The sequence below is a fragment of the Lynx rufus genome, unplaced genomic scaffold (genome assembly GCF_022079265.1).
Source record: "Lynx rufus isolate CCGP_SWC_20201006 ecotype Redwood Valley unplaced genomic scaffold, mLynRuf1.p SCAF_3, whole genome shotgun sequence".
In the NCBI taxonomy this organism is placed as follows: Eukaryota; Metazoa; Chordata; class Mammalia; order Carnivora; family Felidae; genus Lynx; species Lynx rufus.
This window is the reverse complement of record NW_025814845.1, coordinates 157,159,529-157,174,258: the sequence shown is the minus strand read 5'-3', so window position 1 is coordinate 157,174,258 and position 14,730 is coordinate 157,159,529. Positions and strand designations below refer to the sequence as shown.

The 14,730-nt window shown below is 43.1% G+C and overlaps 1 protein-coding gene across 1 annotated transcript in view; it reads right to left on the bottom strand.

The window, feature by feature from the left end:
- Positions 1 to 1,579: 1,579 nt before the first annotated feature.
- Positions 1,580 to 14,730, bottom strand: part of KCNU1 (potassium calcium-activated channel subfamily U member 1) — a 150,263-nt gene continuing 137,112 nt past the window's right edge. Inside the window, exons 25-27 of the mRNA XM_047090423.1 lie at positions 6,390 to 6,581; positions 4,477 to 4,610; positions 1,580 to 1,991 (exon numbers count right to left, since the gene is read on the bottom strand). Coding sequence (XP_046946379.1) covers positions 1,580 to 1,991; positions 4,477 to 4,610; positions 6,390 to 6,581 — 738 coding nt within the window. The remainder of the gene's footprint in view (positions 1,992 to 4,476; positions 4,611 to 6,389; positions 6,582 to 14,730) is intronic.

Here is a 14,730-nt window from a genome sequence, read left to right as displayed (position 1 = left end):
TGGCCAAAGCTGAACCCACTACATACTTTCTTTAAGAAATTAGGATTTGAGAGACAGAGACAGGCCAGTTAAATCTCTGATGCACCTACAACTCTTATCTATAAATGTGGAATTGCAAGAAAATATACTTTGCCACGTGTAATGAAAGGCAACAAAAAAGCCAGTCTGTAAAAAGTGAAGGTAAAGATGACTCAGGTAAGCTTAAACAAGAGAAGAGAAAAGAAAAGAAAAGGAAAGGAAAGGAAAGGAAAGGAAAGGAAAGGAAAGGAAAGGAAAGGAAAGGAAAGAAAAGGAAAGAAAAAGAATCTCCTTGGTCTCTGACAACTTTCCTTACAATTACTCCTTTTTTCCCCCACATAGACTGAGTTAATTTTATTACAAACTAAGTTTAACTAATATAAAATTTTATTTCCTGTGGATGAATGTTCTTTCTTTTTGGTTTGTTTCATTTCTTTTATTTGTGTGCTTGGATGCAGAATGTCTGCAAGTGCTGGAATCAAATCAATTAGGTTCAAATGGTGATTTGATCACTTGCTAGCAAAGTGTAATAATTTGGATGCACTCATACTAAAAATTTACTGGTTATCTGAAAGTCAGATTTAACTGGCTATCTTTTCTTTGATCTAGCAACCCTACTTGTGCCATAGCTGCTTCCTTTGTAAAGTGGAGGTACTAATACCAATTAGCAAAGGGGTTAAGAATGTCAAGGATATCACAAACATCATTTAAAATAATATATCAGAAATACAGTTTATTATTTTCTTTCCTCTTCTCTTTTACCTGTGTTGTATCTGGAACACAAGAAGGTGTTACATACAAAGGTCATTGTTACGAGACCACCAATTGGGAGTAAATGGTTCATTTTGGAACATGGGGAAGTTTTGTATACTTTTTATGCAATGATGTCTTTATTCTCAGATTAGAGAATGTGGAAAGTCATGTATTTCTATCTGCCTGATTTCACCTAGGCACCCTATCTCAGGATATGCTAATATTCATTCCTGTGCCAGGCATATACCTAGGTCTTAGTTACACACAAACTGGTTTCTGATTCAAACTGGTGTCTCCCCATCTGATCTTTCTCACCTCCTATGGACAGAGATGGAGAAAGAAAAAGCATGAGGAATAAAGAGAAGGAGAAAATATACTGGTTTACTATTGGCCTGCTTGAGGAAAAAGAATGTAAGATTCTTCATTTGAGGGCTCTTTTATTTCTTGTCTCCTGTGTCTAGGTCCTCATTGTTTTTATCTTGCTCACTTTTTATCCCCTGACTGGAGGAACCCAAGTCCTGAAGGGCCTCTTTAACACAGCTCATTCTAACATATTTTCTGTTCGAGGGACACACAGAAAGGAAATTTTCTTACAGAGCATTCGTCATGTATTTCTTTATTTATCACTCCAGACCCAGTGGGATTGGATCAGACTTTTGCCTCTCCCCCGGGTGGGCTTGCTCATCAACCATGAAGCAATGGGCACAAAAAAGGCATCTTTTCATTTTTATTCTCCTGTCCAAAGTCACCATCTCTGGAGATGCTTTACAAGTAGCAAGCTAAAGGCTCGTGGAGAATATCAACGGGCCTAGTTTGATTTTGAAGAGGCAGGGGCATTCTCCTCTGTGGTTTCCTTCATTTTTCCTTTCTCATTTTCTTTCACGGTTTCAGTTTCACCTAAACGTGGCTGGGGTGGCATTTTACTGCTGTGAGGTACGACGGTTTGCTTAGAACCACTGATGGAAATAGTTTTTGGCTGCAAATGATGAAGTGGTGTAGTCAAAGGTTGTTTTGTAGTCTGGTTAACTGGGTCAACCATAGGCGAATAATTTATTTCTGTAACTGTCTCTGATGCCAGTGGCACCATGTTGATTATTTCATATGGACTCTGAGATGAAGTACCATCCATTTTGTAACAAGAAGTGCCATACGGGATGGCACAAAACACAAGATCCGAGGGCAGTAGCTTAAAGTTATTGGGTGGCCGGGTAATCACAAACCTGCAAGAAAAGCCAAAGATGACTCCTGAGCCTCTCTGCAGCCAGGATGGCATGGCTACGGGTGATGGCCAAAACAAGGAAGTCTTTCTGCTGGGCCAGAGGAGGAAATGTTTTTGTTCTGCTTTGCCTCATTGGTTGCTGAGTAATAGTAAATACCCCTGGCACAGTATAACTGAAGCCTCAGACTAGGAATTAGGAGACTAACATTCACTTCTGCCTCTGAAACCAAGCGTCTCTGGCCTTGGTTAGGCATGGCATCTCCCTTCTTTGGGCCTTGCTTTTTTCACCTCTTTAATGGGAGAGGGATAGGATGGAGGTGTGGACCAATTGATCTCTAATTGACTTTTGGACTCCAAGTTTCCCTGTTTTTAATACCCACTACACTAATGAACTCAGTTGGCACGATAGTGAGCACTTGGCCAAGCTTTATCAAAAGCAGATTACATACATTCCAGCTATTTCTATTCTGGCTTAGGCCTACCCTAATACTTACACCACCAGCTTTCACACAGAATGTAGTGTGGCCAATGGAAAAAAAAATAAACCAGTTTTATTGGAAATTTTGACTAGTAAGCAAATAGTGAATGTCAGTGAGTCTTAAAGAACACCCACAGCCTGGTTCTGTTTATAGGGCAGCAGGATGCCTTAGCACAGTAGCAGCTACACAGCAAATCCTCAATAAATGTGAGTTAAATGAATTACTACACGAGCATTCATGTCAGAACACTGAGGCAGAATAAGGCAGAATAACTTTTCATGTCTTTCATCCTGTATTTCTTCATCACTGCCCCAAATCGTCACCTCGTATTTCCTCAACGCCCATCTCAGTGCACCTCTGACCTCCTTTCACTGAACAATCTTCCCCTTTTTACCTTTCCTACTGAGTTCCCTGTGATATCTATAATAGTTTAAATAAGATCTACTATAGCCACATATTCCCTTTGAAACAGAAATATTATTTCCTTCCAGAATGTCCTCTCAAAGAGGGGCTGCACATTTTCCCTATTACCATGTTCCATGGGTTTTCCAGAAGTATTGGAGCAAGGGCATGGAGTTCAGGGAGAGAAAGAGAGAAACCAGCATCATTCATGCTTCCCAGTGCTGCTTCCAGAACATCACTGCTCCCCAACATCTTTGTGATTCATACTCTATAGCCATATCACCATCCCTCTTGATTCATCAGTATCATCTATAGACCTCCATGTTTATTTAGGTCTCTTGCACCTGGGATACTTTTTCTTTCAAGCTCTAGGACCACTATCATTTCATGTGCCTGCAATGTTTATGTGGCTTACAACTCCAAGAGCTAGGCACCTTTCCACTACCCAAGAATCTTATCTCCAAACCACTTTCCTGAGCACATACTGGAAGTCATCATTTCTTGACATGTCCCACCTCTCAAATATCATGCTTCCAGAAATCACTCTCTGGCTGGCACTTCCCATCATTCTGTCCCCTTTCATTCTTGCACTCTAAGTACATCCACTGTTTAACGTCATCAGGACTTTCAATCCTTTGTCCTTTCATTTTCGAGTTGGGTATTGCTTCTACAAACCTACAACAAAGTTCTTCTATTACTCTCAGTAGCTAACCTACACTTTTACCTCTTTCCCAACTCCTTGTAATACTTCCTCCATCTTTTCTCTCAGCAATGGCCATGGCTATGCTTCATTGAGAGATCCTGGTGTTACATACAAATTCGTTTAAGCACATGGTATGGCAATGTTTGCCTTGGCACCCATTGTTTTCCTGCCTTTCTCTGATGAGCAGAAAGTTTTCTTTCCATTCAAGACTACTCCACTTTGAGGAAGTTGGTTTCTTTCTCCCTATAAACGAGAGCAAGGTTCTTTCTATCTTCTTCCACTCTATTGTTTTTAATTTCTCCTTGGAGAAATTAAAATGGACTGAATCCTGTCCATTCCCACTGTGAGAATCTTAGTTTGGACCTACATTATTGAATTGTTGGTAGACTGTACCCTCTCTTTTCCCCTTCTGCCTTCCACATACATTTCCTTTATGTTCTCCTGTGCTGCTATCAAGTGGATCTTAGTTTCAACTGAAATATGAACATAACACTCCCACAATTTACACATACCAAGCCAAATGGGCTAGAAATGAGGCAGTCCATAAACATTTACCCAAGGAGCCCAGCAGAAAACAAGTAAATCTTTCCAGTGGCTTTTAGCTTTAAAAAGTTGCATAGAGATGGGTGAGGGGTAAGTTACAAAAGAACCCTGATTTAAAATCTGGGTCTACATTTTAGCTGTCACTAGGGACACAGACACCATTCTCCTTACATAGTCAGTAGTAATTATATCCCAGTCATCAGTTCATTCATGTTATTCACACCCATGCTTCCTTATTCCTACATCACTCTCTACTCCCCCTGGACCCTTCTTTGTAAGCATGGACCCTCAGCTCTGGACTTTTCTTTCACATAAAATAAAGTAGCTTTGGCTCCTATGCTTGGATAGATGGGTACCACTTTCCAAGGTAGCATACTCCCCTTTTTTCTTCCGGGTTGTTCTCCTCTTCATCTATCATGCGGTATAAGCCAAGGCACAGGATTCCAAAATTATCTAATGAGCCACAGAACACTTGCCCAAATGTCTTTCTTGGCTGGGGAGAAAAGAGAAAAACATGTGTCTGTTGGCACTTTAATTAAGCAGTAACAAGCACTTACTGGAAAGTTATTATCTTTCCTTGCAGTAAAAGTTTGGAAGACCCAAAAGCCATTTCCTAATATCTTTTATGGTGGCATTGTCAAGTAGGAAATTAGGATTATGAATAGTTTTGAGCCTCTAATCCCAGTGATTTTTTTTTTTATCACATGGCCTTCCAGAGCCCCCCGTGGGTGTGGTGGAGCATGTTGTTATGCTAGTTTTTATTACTACCGCTGTTTTGGTAACCAGTAAGAAGTAACAATGAGTAACAGGTTGGGAAATTCAGTTTTCAAGCTATATAATGGGTTGGGATGTAAAGTGACCTCAAGAGAGTGTTTTTCTTATCCTACTGTCCAAATAGCACACAGTCCCGAGCATTCCTCCTGACACTGTTCTCAGGCTACACCCAACAAGGGCATCATGAGACAACATGGTCAAAGTAACAGCAAGGGGATTCAGTGAAGTCACTTGAGAACAGTTCGTTTCATTATGTGATGCTATGGGGTAAAGAACAAAATGAGGACAAGATATAAGTGGAGAAAGGAAGGACAGGAGTGTTGACCAGTCCACTGTCAGCTCTGATAGTAACAGGCAGTTGCTGGCGGCAGTTATCCTGGGCTGATAGTCACTCGTAAGTCATTCTCAGGTGAGGAACCCAAGACCACAGAAATGCCAAGGACCAGACTGTGCTAAGGGAACTTGGCAATGTTGTTTGCACCTGGAATTCAGATGTACAGAGCATGGAGCATGGGCTTTCCCTTTTTGGCAGTATCTATTAAGACATATCAAGTATAGACACCTAGAAGAAATTGCTTCTTGTGAAGGGGTTTCTCTTTCTACTGATGTCCTCTGAACAAACGAAAAATATTTCCTTATAAATTCCTGCCCCTGCTAACTGGTGGGGAGCTCAATGTAATGTCAGTTAAAGCTAAACCAAAAGGCACTGATAAGTTGATTACTCATTGCCAGGCTAGACCCCAATCTGATCAACAAATACCCAGATGCCTCACTGGAATCTTCCTTAATTAGCTTTTCCCCTTGCCATAATCTACTGCTCACTAGCTCAGTGGGCTAGGAAAATTCAAGCATTTTCCACTACTTAGCCCAATTAGAGTCTTAGACTCAAACACAGAATCCTTCTGCGTGATTTCAGCTGGCAAGATCAGATTTCTTTATCAGCTCAGATGTAGGAAGAGTGGGCAGACCCTGGGTCAGACTGCCTTGGAGGGAACCCTGCTTTTCCAGTGGGACAAAATGTGATCTCAGGTAAGTCCTTGTTTCTCTGGGTCTCAGCTTCTTGATCTGTTCAATGCAATTAATAACAATACCTACCATGTAAATCCTTGGACAGATTAAACAACAATAACAAGAAAAACAAAGCAGACAGGCACAGAGAAAATGTTCAGTAAATATTAACTATTAGAGTTATTATTAATACCCTTGCTAAGGTACAAAGTTATTAGACCTCTCAGATGCTTCCTGCAGACTTGGATTTTTTAATCTGGAAGATGGGCATGAAAACGACTGCCTTATAACCTTCTGGAATTGTTGTAAAAAATAAAGATAGCACATGAAAATGCACTGTAAATTATAAAATATGAGTATAAGGTTGTATTATTGCTTGTTATTATTTTTATGCTATAGGCTATCTAGGAACCCAAATAGCCTGAGTCATTTTCAGAAACCCAGAATGGTAAGGAAGGGGGAACCTTTATTAAGGTAGAAGTAGACTCACTTCAATGTCAGACAGAATGGTTTGGTTTAAGGACAGAAGCCCCAGCTTACACCGCGCTCTTCCAGACACAACCGAAGTGCAGCTGTGGGTCAGCCCACAGAAACTCTTATCCAAAAAGTGTTCCAGCTGGGAACTTATCCCTCCTGTCACCAGCATCTGAAGTAATTCCAGGACGTGATAATTGTAGAAGGCCTGGAAAGCAACGACAAAGCCACGTGCAAAGTCAGAAGAACCAGCATAGAAACTGTGGACGTGTATAGCCTTGGAAATTTAGGGGGGGGGTATCACTGTTTGAAATGGATCAAATGACACAAAACAGGGTCTCTCATTATCATTATTTTTATTTTTATTTTTAATTTTATTTTTGAGAGAGAGAAAGACAGAGCATGAGCGGGGGAGGGGCAGAGAGAGAGGGAGACACAGAATCCGAAACAGGCTCCAGGCTCTGAGCTGTCGGCACAGAGTCCGACGCGGGGCTCGAACCCACGAACCTCGAGATCATGACCTGAGCCGAAGTTGGACGCTTAACCGACTGAGTCACCCAGGCGCCCCTCATTACCATTATTAAAATCAACTAAAAACTGGCAGTTCAGGTAGGGCACTGGGTTAGGCAAGGTGCAGAGTGACCCAGTTCTTGCTCCCTCAGGGCTTACACTGTAGCAGAAGAACAAAATGGGAAATGATACTGACACCAAGGATGTCTTCCAAAAATAGCAGAGGAGTATGTCAGGCCACAGATACCCTAATAATCATCAACAGACATTTAAAACTATGTATTTAATGAGACTTCTATAGATTCCTCCCTAGGGACTACTGACATGATTACTGTCATCTATAATTGAATCTTCTGGATGTGAATCTACTTATATTCCTTTTGATTGTGACCCACTTGAGGACAGGTATTGTCTTGGGCCTTACTGATATTTAGATCTCCCACAGTTCTTGTGTGGAGCTAGAACACAAAATTGTCAGGGTTGAATGAATGGATGGAATTTTTGGAATCTCTGGCATCAAAATAAAACCAAAGGAAGACATGTGGGACAACTGCTTATTTTGAAACCACCTGGAGTCCAAATAACTCTAGCTATTTTATTATTTTTAATTTGTTTTTAAGTTTACCTATTTTGGGGGAGAGAGAGAGAGAGAGACAGAGACAGAGAGAGGGAGAGCACACGTGGGGTAGGGACAGAGAAAGAGGCAGAGAGACTTCCAAGCAGGTTCCATGCTGACACAGCACAGAGCCTGATGCAGGGCTCGAACTCACGAACCATGAGATCACAACCTGAGCCAAAACCAAGAGTTTCGCAAACGCTTAACTGACTGAGCCACCCAGGGAGCCCCTGGCCCTAGCTATTTTCTTAAACTTCTTTTCCAATTCCTACCATATTCAGTGTAAACTGGCCATTGGCATACATGTAATTAGCACTGGAATACATTACCCATCAGATTTTCTCAAATCTGAATACATAGAGTTTTAAGTGTTATACTTTTTGTTTTATCGAAATTAGGCTTTTACTCCAGTAGACATGATAATTCATAGGTTTACATAGTACCTATAGAAAAGCTAGTAATTTTTTTCTTAAAAACAATGGGGCACCTGGTGGCTCAGTTGGTTAAAGCATCCGACTCGTGATTTTGGCTCAGGTCATGATCTTACTTGCTTGGGATTCTCTTTCTTCTCTGCCCCTCCTGACCCCCACCCCCAAATAAGCAAATAAAAACTTAAAAAAAATAATAGTAATGAACTCAATTATTACTGTCTTAGAAATGTTGCCATTCACTTTCTCTACTCTCAGATTCAAGGACTCATCTTCTGCAGATTGAATTATGATGGCAACCTGTTTACCTGTCTTCCCGTCTTGTTTTTCTTCTCACTTGGAATCCTTGTTCGAACTGTTTCTAGAGAGATTCTCTCAAACACAAATCAAATCATGCCGTCCACCTCCTAAAACCTTCAGTGTCATAACCCTTGCTGTAAAACCAAGCTCATCTCCTCTGTGAATGGTGCCCTCCAGTGCTCAATAGTCTATCTGTTGCTGAAGCTACATATTTACTCCTTCATGCCTTTGCTTTAGAACATCTGATCGCTCATCAACTTGGGGATCTCTTCATCAGAATGAAGTTTTCCTTTCTTTGTGATCCCACAGCCACTGGCTTTTGCTTCATTTCATCTTTCTGTATTTTAAGGTTGGTAGTTTTTCTGAAACATACTTGACTTTGAATCTTGGACTGGTATGTTCTAGCTGAATACTTTTGGAAAATTCATGTGCTCCTTCTCAGAAACCAGTTTCATAACCTTTACAGTTGACATGATAATACCACCTTTGAATATTGTTTGTGAGATGAAATAGATCTACTGCACACATTATTAAGTTCTGTTCTCTTCAACATTGGTTCTCATGTATCTGGATCACCTGGAAGGATATTCATGAGTGTGGGTTTCTGGAATCCAAGATTTACTGGGTCAGAATTTATGGACAGGAGTGGGAATCAGAAATTTAAAGGCCACTTCTAGTGGTTCTGCCACTGGTTGGTGCTCAGATCACTCTGGGCAACATTTCCTTAAATGATGTGCTCTTTCCGAGGACAGACTTTGTCTACTTAACATTCATGTTGTCAGGGGTGCATTGAACAAAGCAGGTGTTCAAAGCAGTACGAATATTGACTGCAATTGGCTATTGATTTTTAACAAATAAACAAATATTTCTAGCAAAATGTAGAGGCCATTGGGACAAGAGGGCCTAGGAAATAATAGAAGCTATATGATTTAAGAGAGAATAAAAGGAAAATAAGTTCTAAAGTAGTTTTCAGACTAAAAGATGACTTCAAATGTCCTGACTGAGGGGATCCCCTGACTGATGGTCTTCTCCTTACATTTCTTCTTTGTTCCATGTTGCTACCACCTAGAAGGGAGCTTCCAGAATTGGCTCACTGAAATCCAGGGGTGATCAGGGGACGTAAATCCAGGTTGAGCCACAATCCGTTTAAGAACAACTGGCCATAGTGTACAGTGATCAAACATAATGCTGTTAGAATAATTCTCCACTGATGAAAGCAAAGGTCTAAATTCTAGGGTTGTTCTGGTGTCAAGGGCTCTCGGGAAACATGTGCTTTGCATATTTAACAGAGAGAGGCTTAGCTGTTGAATATGTCATTTCTTCAGTTTTGACTTCAAAAGGATTGCAATTCTATGTTGGGGAAAATAATGGGATTTATATGTCACCCTTATTCTGAGAGCTCATCTAGTATTCTTATTATCCTGGGTTCTCTCCTATTGGCCTCTTCCCCACCCCCCTCACCTCCCTCCCTTCCTTCCTCCTTTCTTTTTTTTCTTTCTCAAGAAAATATGAAAGTTGAAATGTGCTTCACATATTTTAAACTTGGATCGTGTTTCTGATATAATCAGATTTAGTAGAATTTGGACTTCCAGCGTTAGAAAATGTTGAGGCCCAAAGTGTTTTCACTTTTAGCTACAATGAAGCTTGAGGTCTGTCTCATAACCTACAACATTTCCTAATAACATAGATAGTAACACCCTAGCTACTTTCTGCTTTTTATTCTGAAAATCCATCTCCAAAGGCTTTAAGACCAACCATTCTTATCAAATATTTCTAATTGAAAATGAGGCTACATGGTAGGAAAACTGCGAGTAACCAGCAGAGGGACCTTAAGGGAGTCACATACCTTCTGTGAGCCGCAATTTTCTTACAAGTAAGGAAATTGCTGCCTACGTTCATGTCCAGTTCTGAAGTCCAATTGTTATAAAGCCATACAGGAGTCCTGCTTCTGGATCTGAGTGTCTCTCCATATATTTTTTTAAAGTTTATTTATTTATTTTGAGGGGGGTGGGGAGAAAGAGAGAGAAAGAGCATGAGCGTGCACGTGCAGGGGTGAGGGGCAGAGAGAGAAAGAGAGAGGGAGAGAGACAATCCCAAGCAGGCTTCCACACTGTCAGCGCAGAGCCTGATGTGGGGCTTGAACTCATGAACCGTGAGGTCATGACCTGAGCAGAAACCAAGAGTTGGACACTCAACTGACTGAGCTACCCAGGTGCCCCTCCACATTCATATTTTTTTACAGTATTGAGCTGAGAGAGGATTAAATGTGAATGTGAATTATGTTTCACCGGACTGTTTTCCCATCTGGGGCAGTTTACAGTAGTATACCAGAGGCTACTTGAAGCCGTAGTGTCAGCTGTGTCCGATTTGGAGGGAAACACTATTATTTTACGTTGGAAAAAAAAAAAAATCACCGGTGTATCAGGGGATAGAATGAAAAAGGACATGAAATCCAAAACAAAACTTCAGTATAAGCAGTGACGACTTCACAGCACGTTATTCAGGCTTTGTTCCATCCTTGGGACCCACACCTTCATTCCTTTGTGTTTATTAAGGGAGGGCAGAGGAAAAGGTGGAGAAGTCCAGACTGGTGATCTAATCTCGTTTCAGACACGGGTGCGGCGTGTCCTGAAGGGAATCTGTTCTGAATGCATCTGTTTTCCCCTTTGCCCTTCTGGGTAGTATGGGCATCAGGGGAACAGGCTCTGACTTGTGACCTCTGACCATGCAGCAGCAGGAAACAGATCTCTTGGTGCCCTGAGCTGGGCGGCAGGTCCAAAGAACCGCTTGGAAGGTGTTTCTTGGGAAGGGGCATTATGAGGCAAAAGGCACATGCTAAATGGGGTGGGGTGGTGGACCCCTGTCCCTCACAGAGGACTCAGGACCGGAAACTGGATATCTTGTCTCAGAACAGCGGATGGGATTCTGCTCCTTCCATTTCACGCCTCTCTCTATGGGTCCCATATTCTAACTTCTAGGAGTGACCTTCCAGATCTTCTTAACAACAGAAATCCTCCTTCGAATCAAATTGGAGGCAGAGCCTCACACACAGTGCAGATGAAAGCTGAGTTGTTCTGACTGGGGGGAGGGGTACAGGTGTGTGGGGGTGCCCTGATGAGGTGAGTGTGCCCAGGGGGACCCCCTCGCTTCTTGTCTGCTCAGCAGCTCCTGAGCACGCTGGAAGGCAGATCCCTTTCGGCAAAACTTGAAAGTCAATGCACTGGAAGGCTACTCATAATCACAAAGATTTCTGGAAGGACAGGACTCTGACAGCAAGGTCTGACTCTGGAATCACAGAAAGTAGGGTTTGAAAACCAGCTTGTCATCTGTAAGTGCTATGACTTTGGCACTTTATGTATCCCTCTAAGCCTCAGACTCTTTATCTGTAAAATGAGGCTCATAATTATATTCTCCTAATTGGGTTGAAAGAAGAATTCAACATGGTATTGCAGGTAATGCGCTTAGCAAAGACCTTGACCCAAAGTAAGTGCTTCAGAGATGTTATTATTATTCCTATCACAGTTATTGCTCTGATTCCTAATATTACCCTAACAACAGAACTTATTCGAAGAAGTTGCCATGAGGTCTGTGCTGAGAAAGAGCCGCAGGTGTGATCTGCAGGCAAAGAAACTGACCATTAGTGGCGCCTGCCGTGGGGATGGGTTAGAGGGAGTGATAACCACGGACGGAGCTTGCAACTGCCATCCTAACTTTAAGGAGAGACCAAGATCCTTGCCTTTCTCCCCCGCCTCTGAGTAAGAAGATGCTCTGTTAAGAATGGAGAATAAAGCAGAGTGGTGACGAACATATTCCGAGGCCACTGCTCTCATTTCCGCAAGACCAAGGGTCAGGTCAGGAGGCCAGCCAACATCAAATGGTACTCAGAAGAGTAGAGATGATAGAATTGGAGGCTCAGGTCTGACCTGTGGCCTCTTTCTTTCTATGTGGCTAGACAATGGGAAGTCACCCCCACCCTTAGAAAGCCAGGTGGACCCTGCAGCACCAGACGTCAGGGCAAAGGAAACAAGGGTGGGCAGTTACCTGATTATTTTCAAAGGTCTAGTTCAGCTTCTCGTGGCCAGAGATTTGGGGCTGGAGCTCTAAATAGTATTAAAGTGTGTTCATTTTTTTGTGTTGTACATCATTAAGGATTCAAGAGCTGGGGCAGAAGGTCACTAGGTAGATATGCAGAGGGTCAAGACCCAAGCCAGCCCCTTTGACATAAAAGTTCCATTGCTATGCTCACCCTATGTTCTGTTGACCAAGTGCTAGTCTTTTTAATCTTATTTTAAAATTTTTATTTAGTTTTGAGAGAGAGAAAGAAAGAGAGACAGAGTGCGAGCAGGGGAGGGACAGAGAGAGAGAGGGAGACAGAGAATCTGAAGCAGGCTCCAGGCTCTGAGCTGTCAGCACACAGCCCGACACAGGGCTTGAACCCACGAACCGTGACATCATGTCCTGAGCCGAAGTGGGATGCTTAACCAACTGAGCCACTCAGACACCCCTGTCCTTGCAGACAAAGTGAGGGTCCAGTGTGGCTTGTGACCTCATGTGACTCAGTTGTGTGGCTTTTTCTCTCTTCCACAGACTTCACTGTAGGGCCTCAGAAAAGACTCCTGAGTTCTTACATAGCTTATTTCCTTTTCCAGGAGGATGAACTTGTCCTTTCCCACTGAGAAGCCCAATGGTGCAATACCTGAAGGTAGCCTGGGAGGAGGTGGTACTTCTCAGTGAGGTCACAGGTCCTGTGGTAAGTGGTAAGAGGTCCAGCTGCTGGCTCTCATGACCGAGTTTGTGTTTTCTATGCTGGCTTACGTTGTATGTTCATTTGTTTTTATTTCTATTCTCTTAGCCCTTCTCTGCCCATCCCGTTCTTCCCACTAGTTCTAAGCAGAGTCTGTGACTTTGTTCCTGCTGCTGTGGGCCAGTGGAGTTTAATTAAGGCTCCAGTTGAATTTAAGGCACGAAGGTGCCTGTCATCTAGGGATCTCTGAAGAGACCTGGGACCTTAACCCCATTGAAAATGTGTCCTGCAGACGGTCCAGTTCATCCAAAGTCACCTCCTGCCTGACACTTCAAGTCATTAATTACCGGCAAGGGAACTGACATATCAATGACAGACAGTGATAAAACCCTTTCTCTGACAGAGCCATCTTCGGAGCAAGGTCACCTGACTGGGCCCCTGGCTCAGTCAAGGCTGAATGCTGCCTAACCCTTTGGGAAATTCATAGTCTACCAACTTGTTTAATGTTAAGCTATCACTGACATAGTTTTCTCTCTCTGAGAACCGGATGGGATTTATGACACCCCTTCCCCACAAGGCTTAGGGAAGCAGAGGCCAAGGCAACATAATCCCCTGCTGCCATGAGGGCAGTGACTATGGCCCAGCCACGCTCCCCTAAAAAGTGCAATCTGTGCCTTTGAGGCACCTGCACAATTCAGGAATGATGCCCTTTCCACACGGAATTACAGAAGGCTGCAAGTCTATCAAACTGGCTTCAGAGCCCTGTGCGTCTATCCACTGGTATTCAGCCGCTCCGCAGCCCTTCCCTTGGAAACTCTGGGGAGGAGTCTGTGAGGCAGCCAGGTTTCCTGTGGAGGGGTTCTTGCAGTCGTTCACAAATGGTGACGTACAGATTTTGTGTTTTAGTCCAACTCCCTGGACGTAAGAGCACTTGCACCTCACTGCCTTTTCCCTTCTCCTCTCTGCCTGCAGTGTTTCTTCTCCCAAGATCAGAATGACACCAACTCCCTTCTTCCCCAGAGCTGGCCTTGCATGCCTCGACTTCAGTGCTGCCTTCCTTCTCTGGCCGCGCCATTGAAACTTGAAACTCCTTTCCTAACCCTCACATTTCTTATCTCACATTGCCTTAGCCCTTATATCTGACGTGCCACATATGGCCCTTATTTTTCAGGTTCGTGTTTGGTTTTGTTTTGTTTTAAGTTTTATTTACTTATTTTGAGAGAGCACAAGTGGCGGAGGAGCAGAGAGAGAGGGAGAGAGACAATCCCAAGCAGGCTCTGCACTGTCAACACAGAGCTCGGTGTGGGGCTGAAACTCATGAACTGTGAGATCACGACCTGAGCCGAAACCAGGAGCTGGACGCTTAAGTGACTGAGCCACCCAGGCATGGCTATCATGTTTACATTAATCTCCTCCACTACCCTAAGCTCTACGTGGGCACACAGACTTTTGTTTCATCACTGTTGTACCCCTGGCACCTAGAACAGTGTGCCCTGCATAGAGTAGGTTTTCTCACAGTGCATTTAATTCTACTTATGGAAATGCTGGAGCAGAGGCAAGGGACATGCTCAGAAGCTAAAGAAGTATTGAGAGCTGAAGACCAACCACGTAGTCAGGCGCCCAGGAGGCACCCGGGTGGCTCAGTCCTTTGAACATCCAACTCCTGATTTCTCCTCACGTCCTGTTCTCACGGTTTGTGGGTCTGAGCCCTGCATCGGGCTCTGCACTGGCAGCATGGGGCTGCTTGGATTGTCTCTCT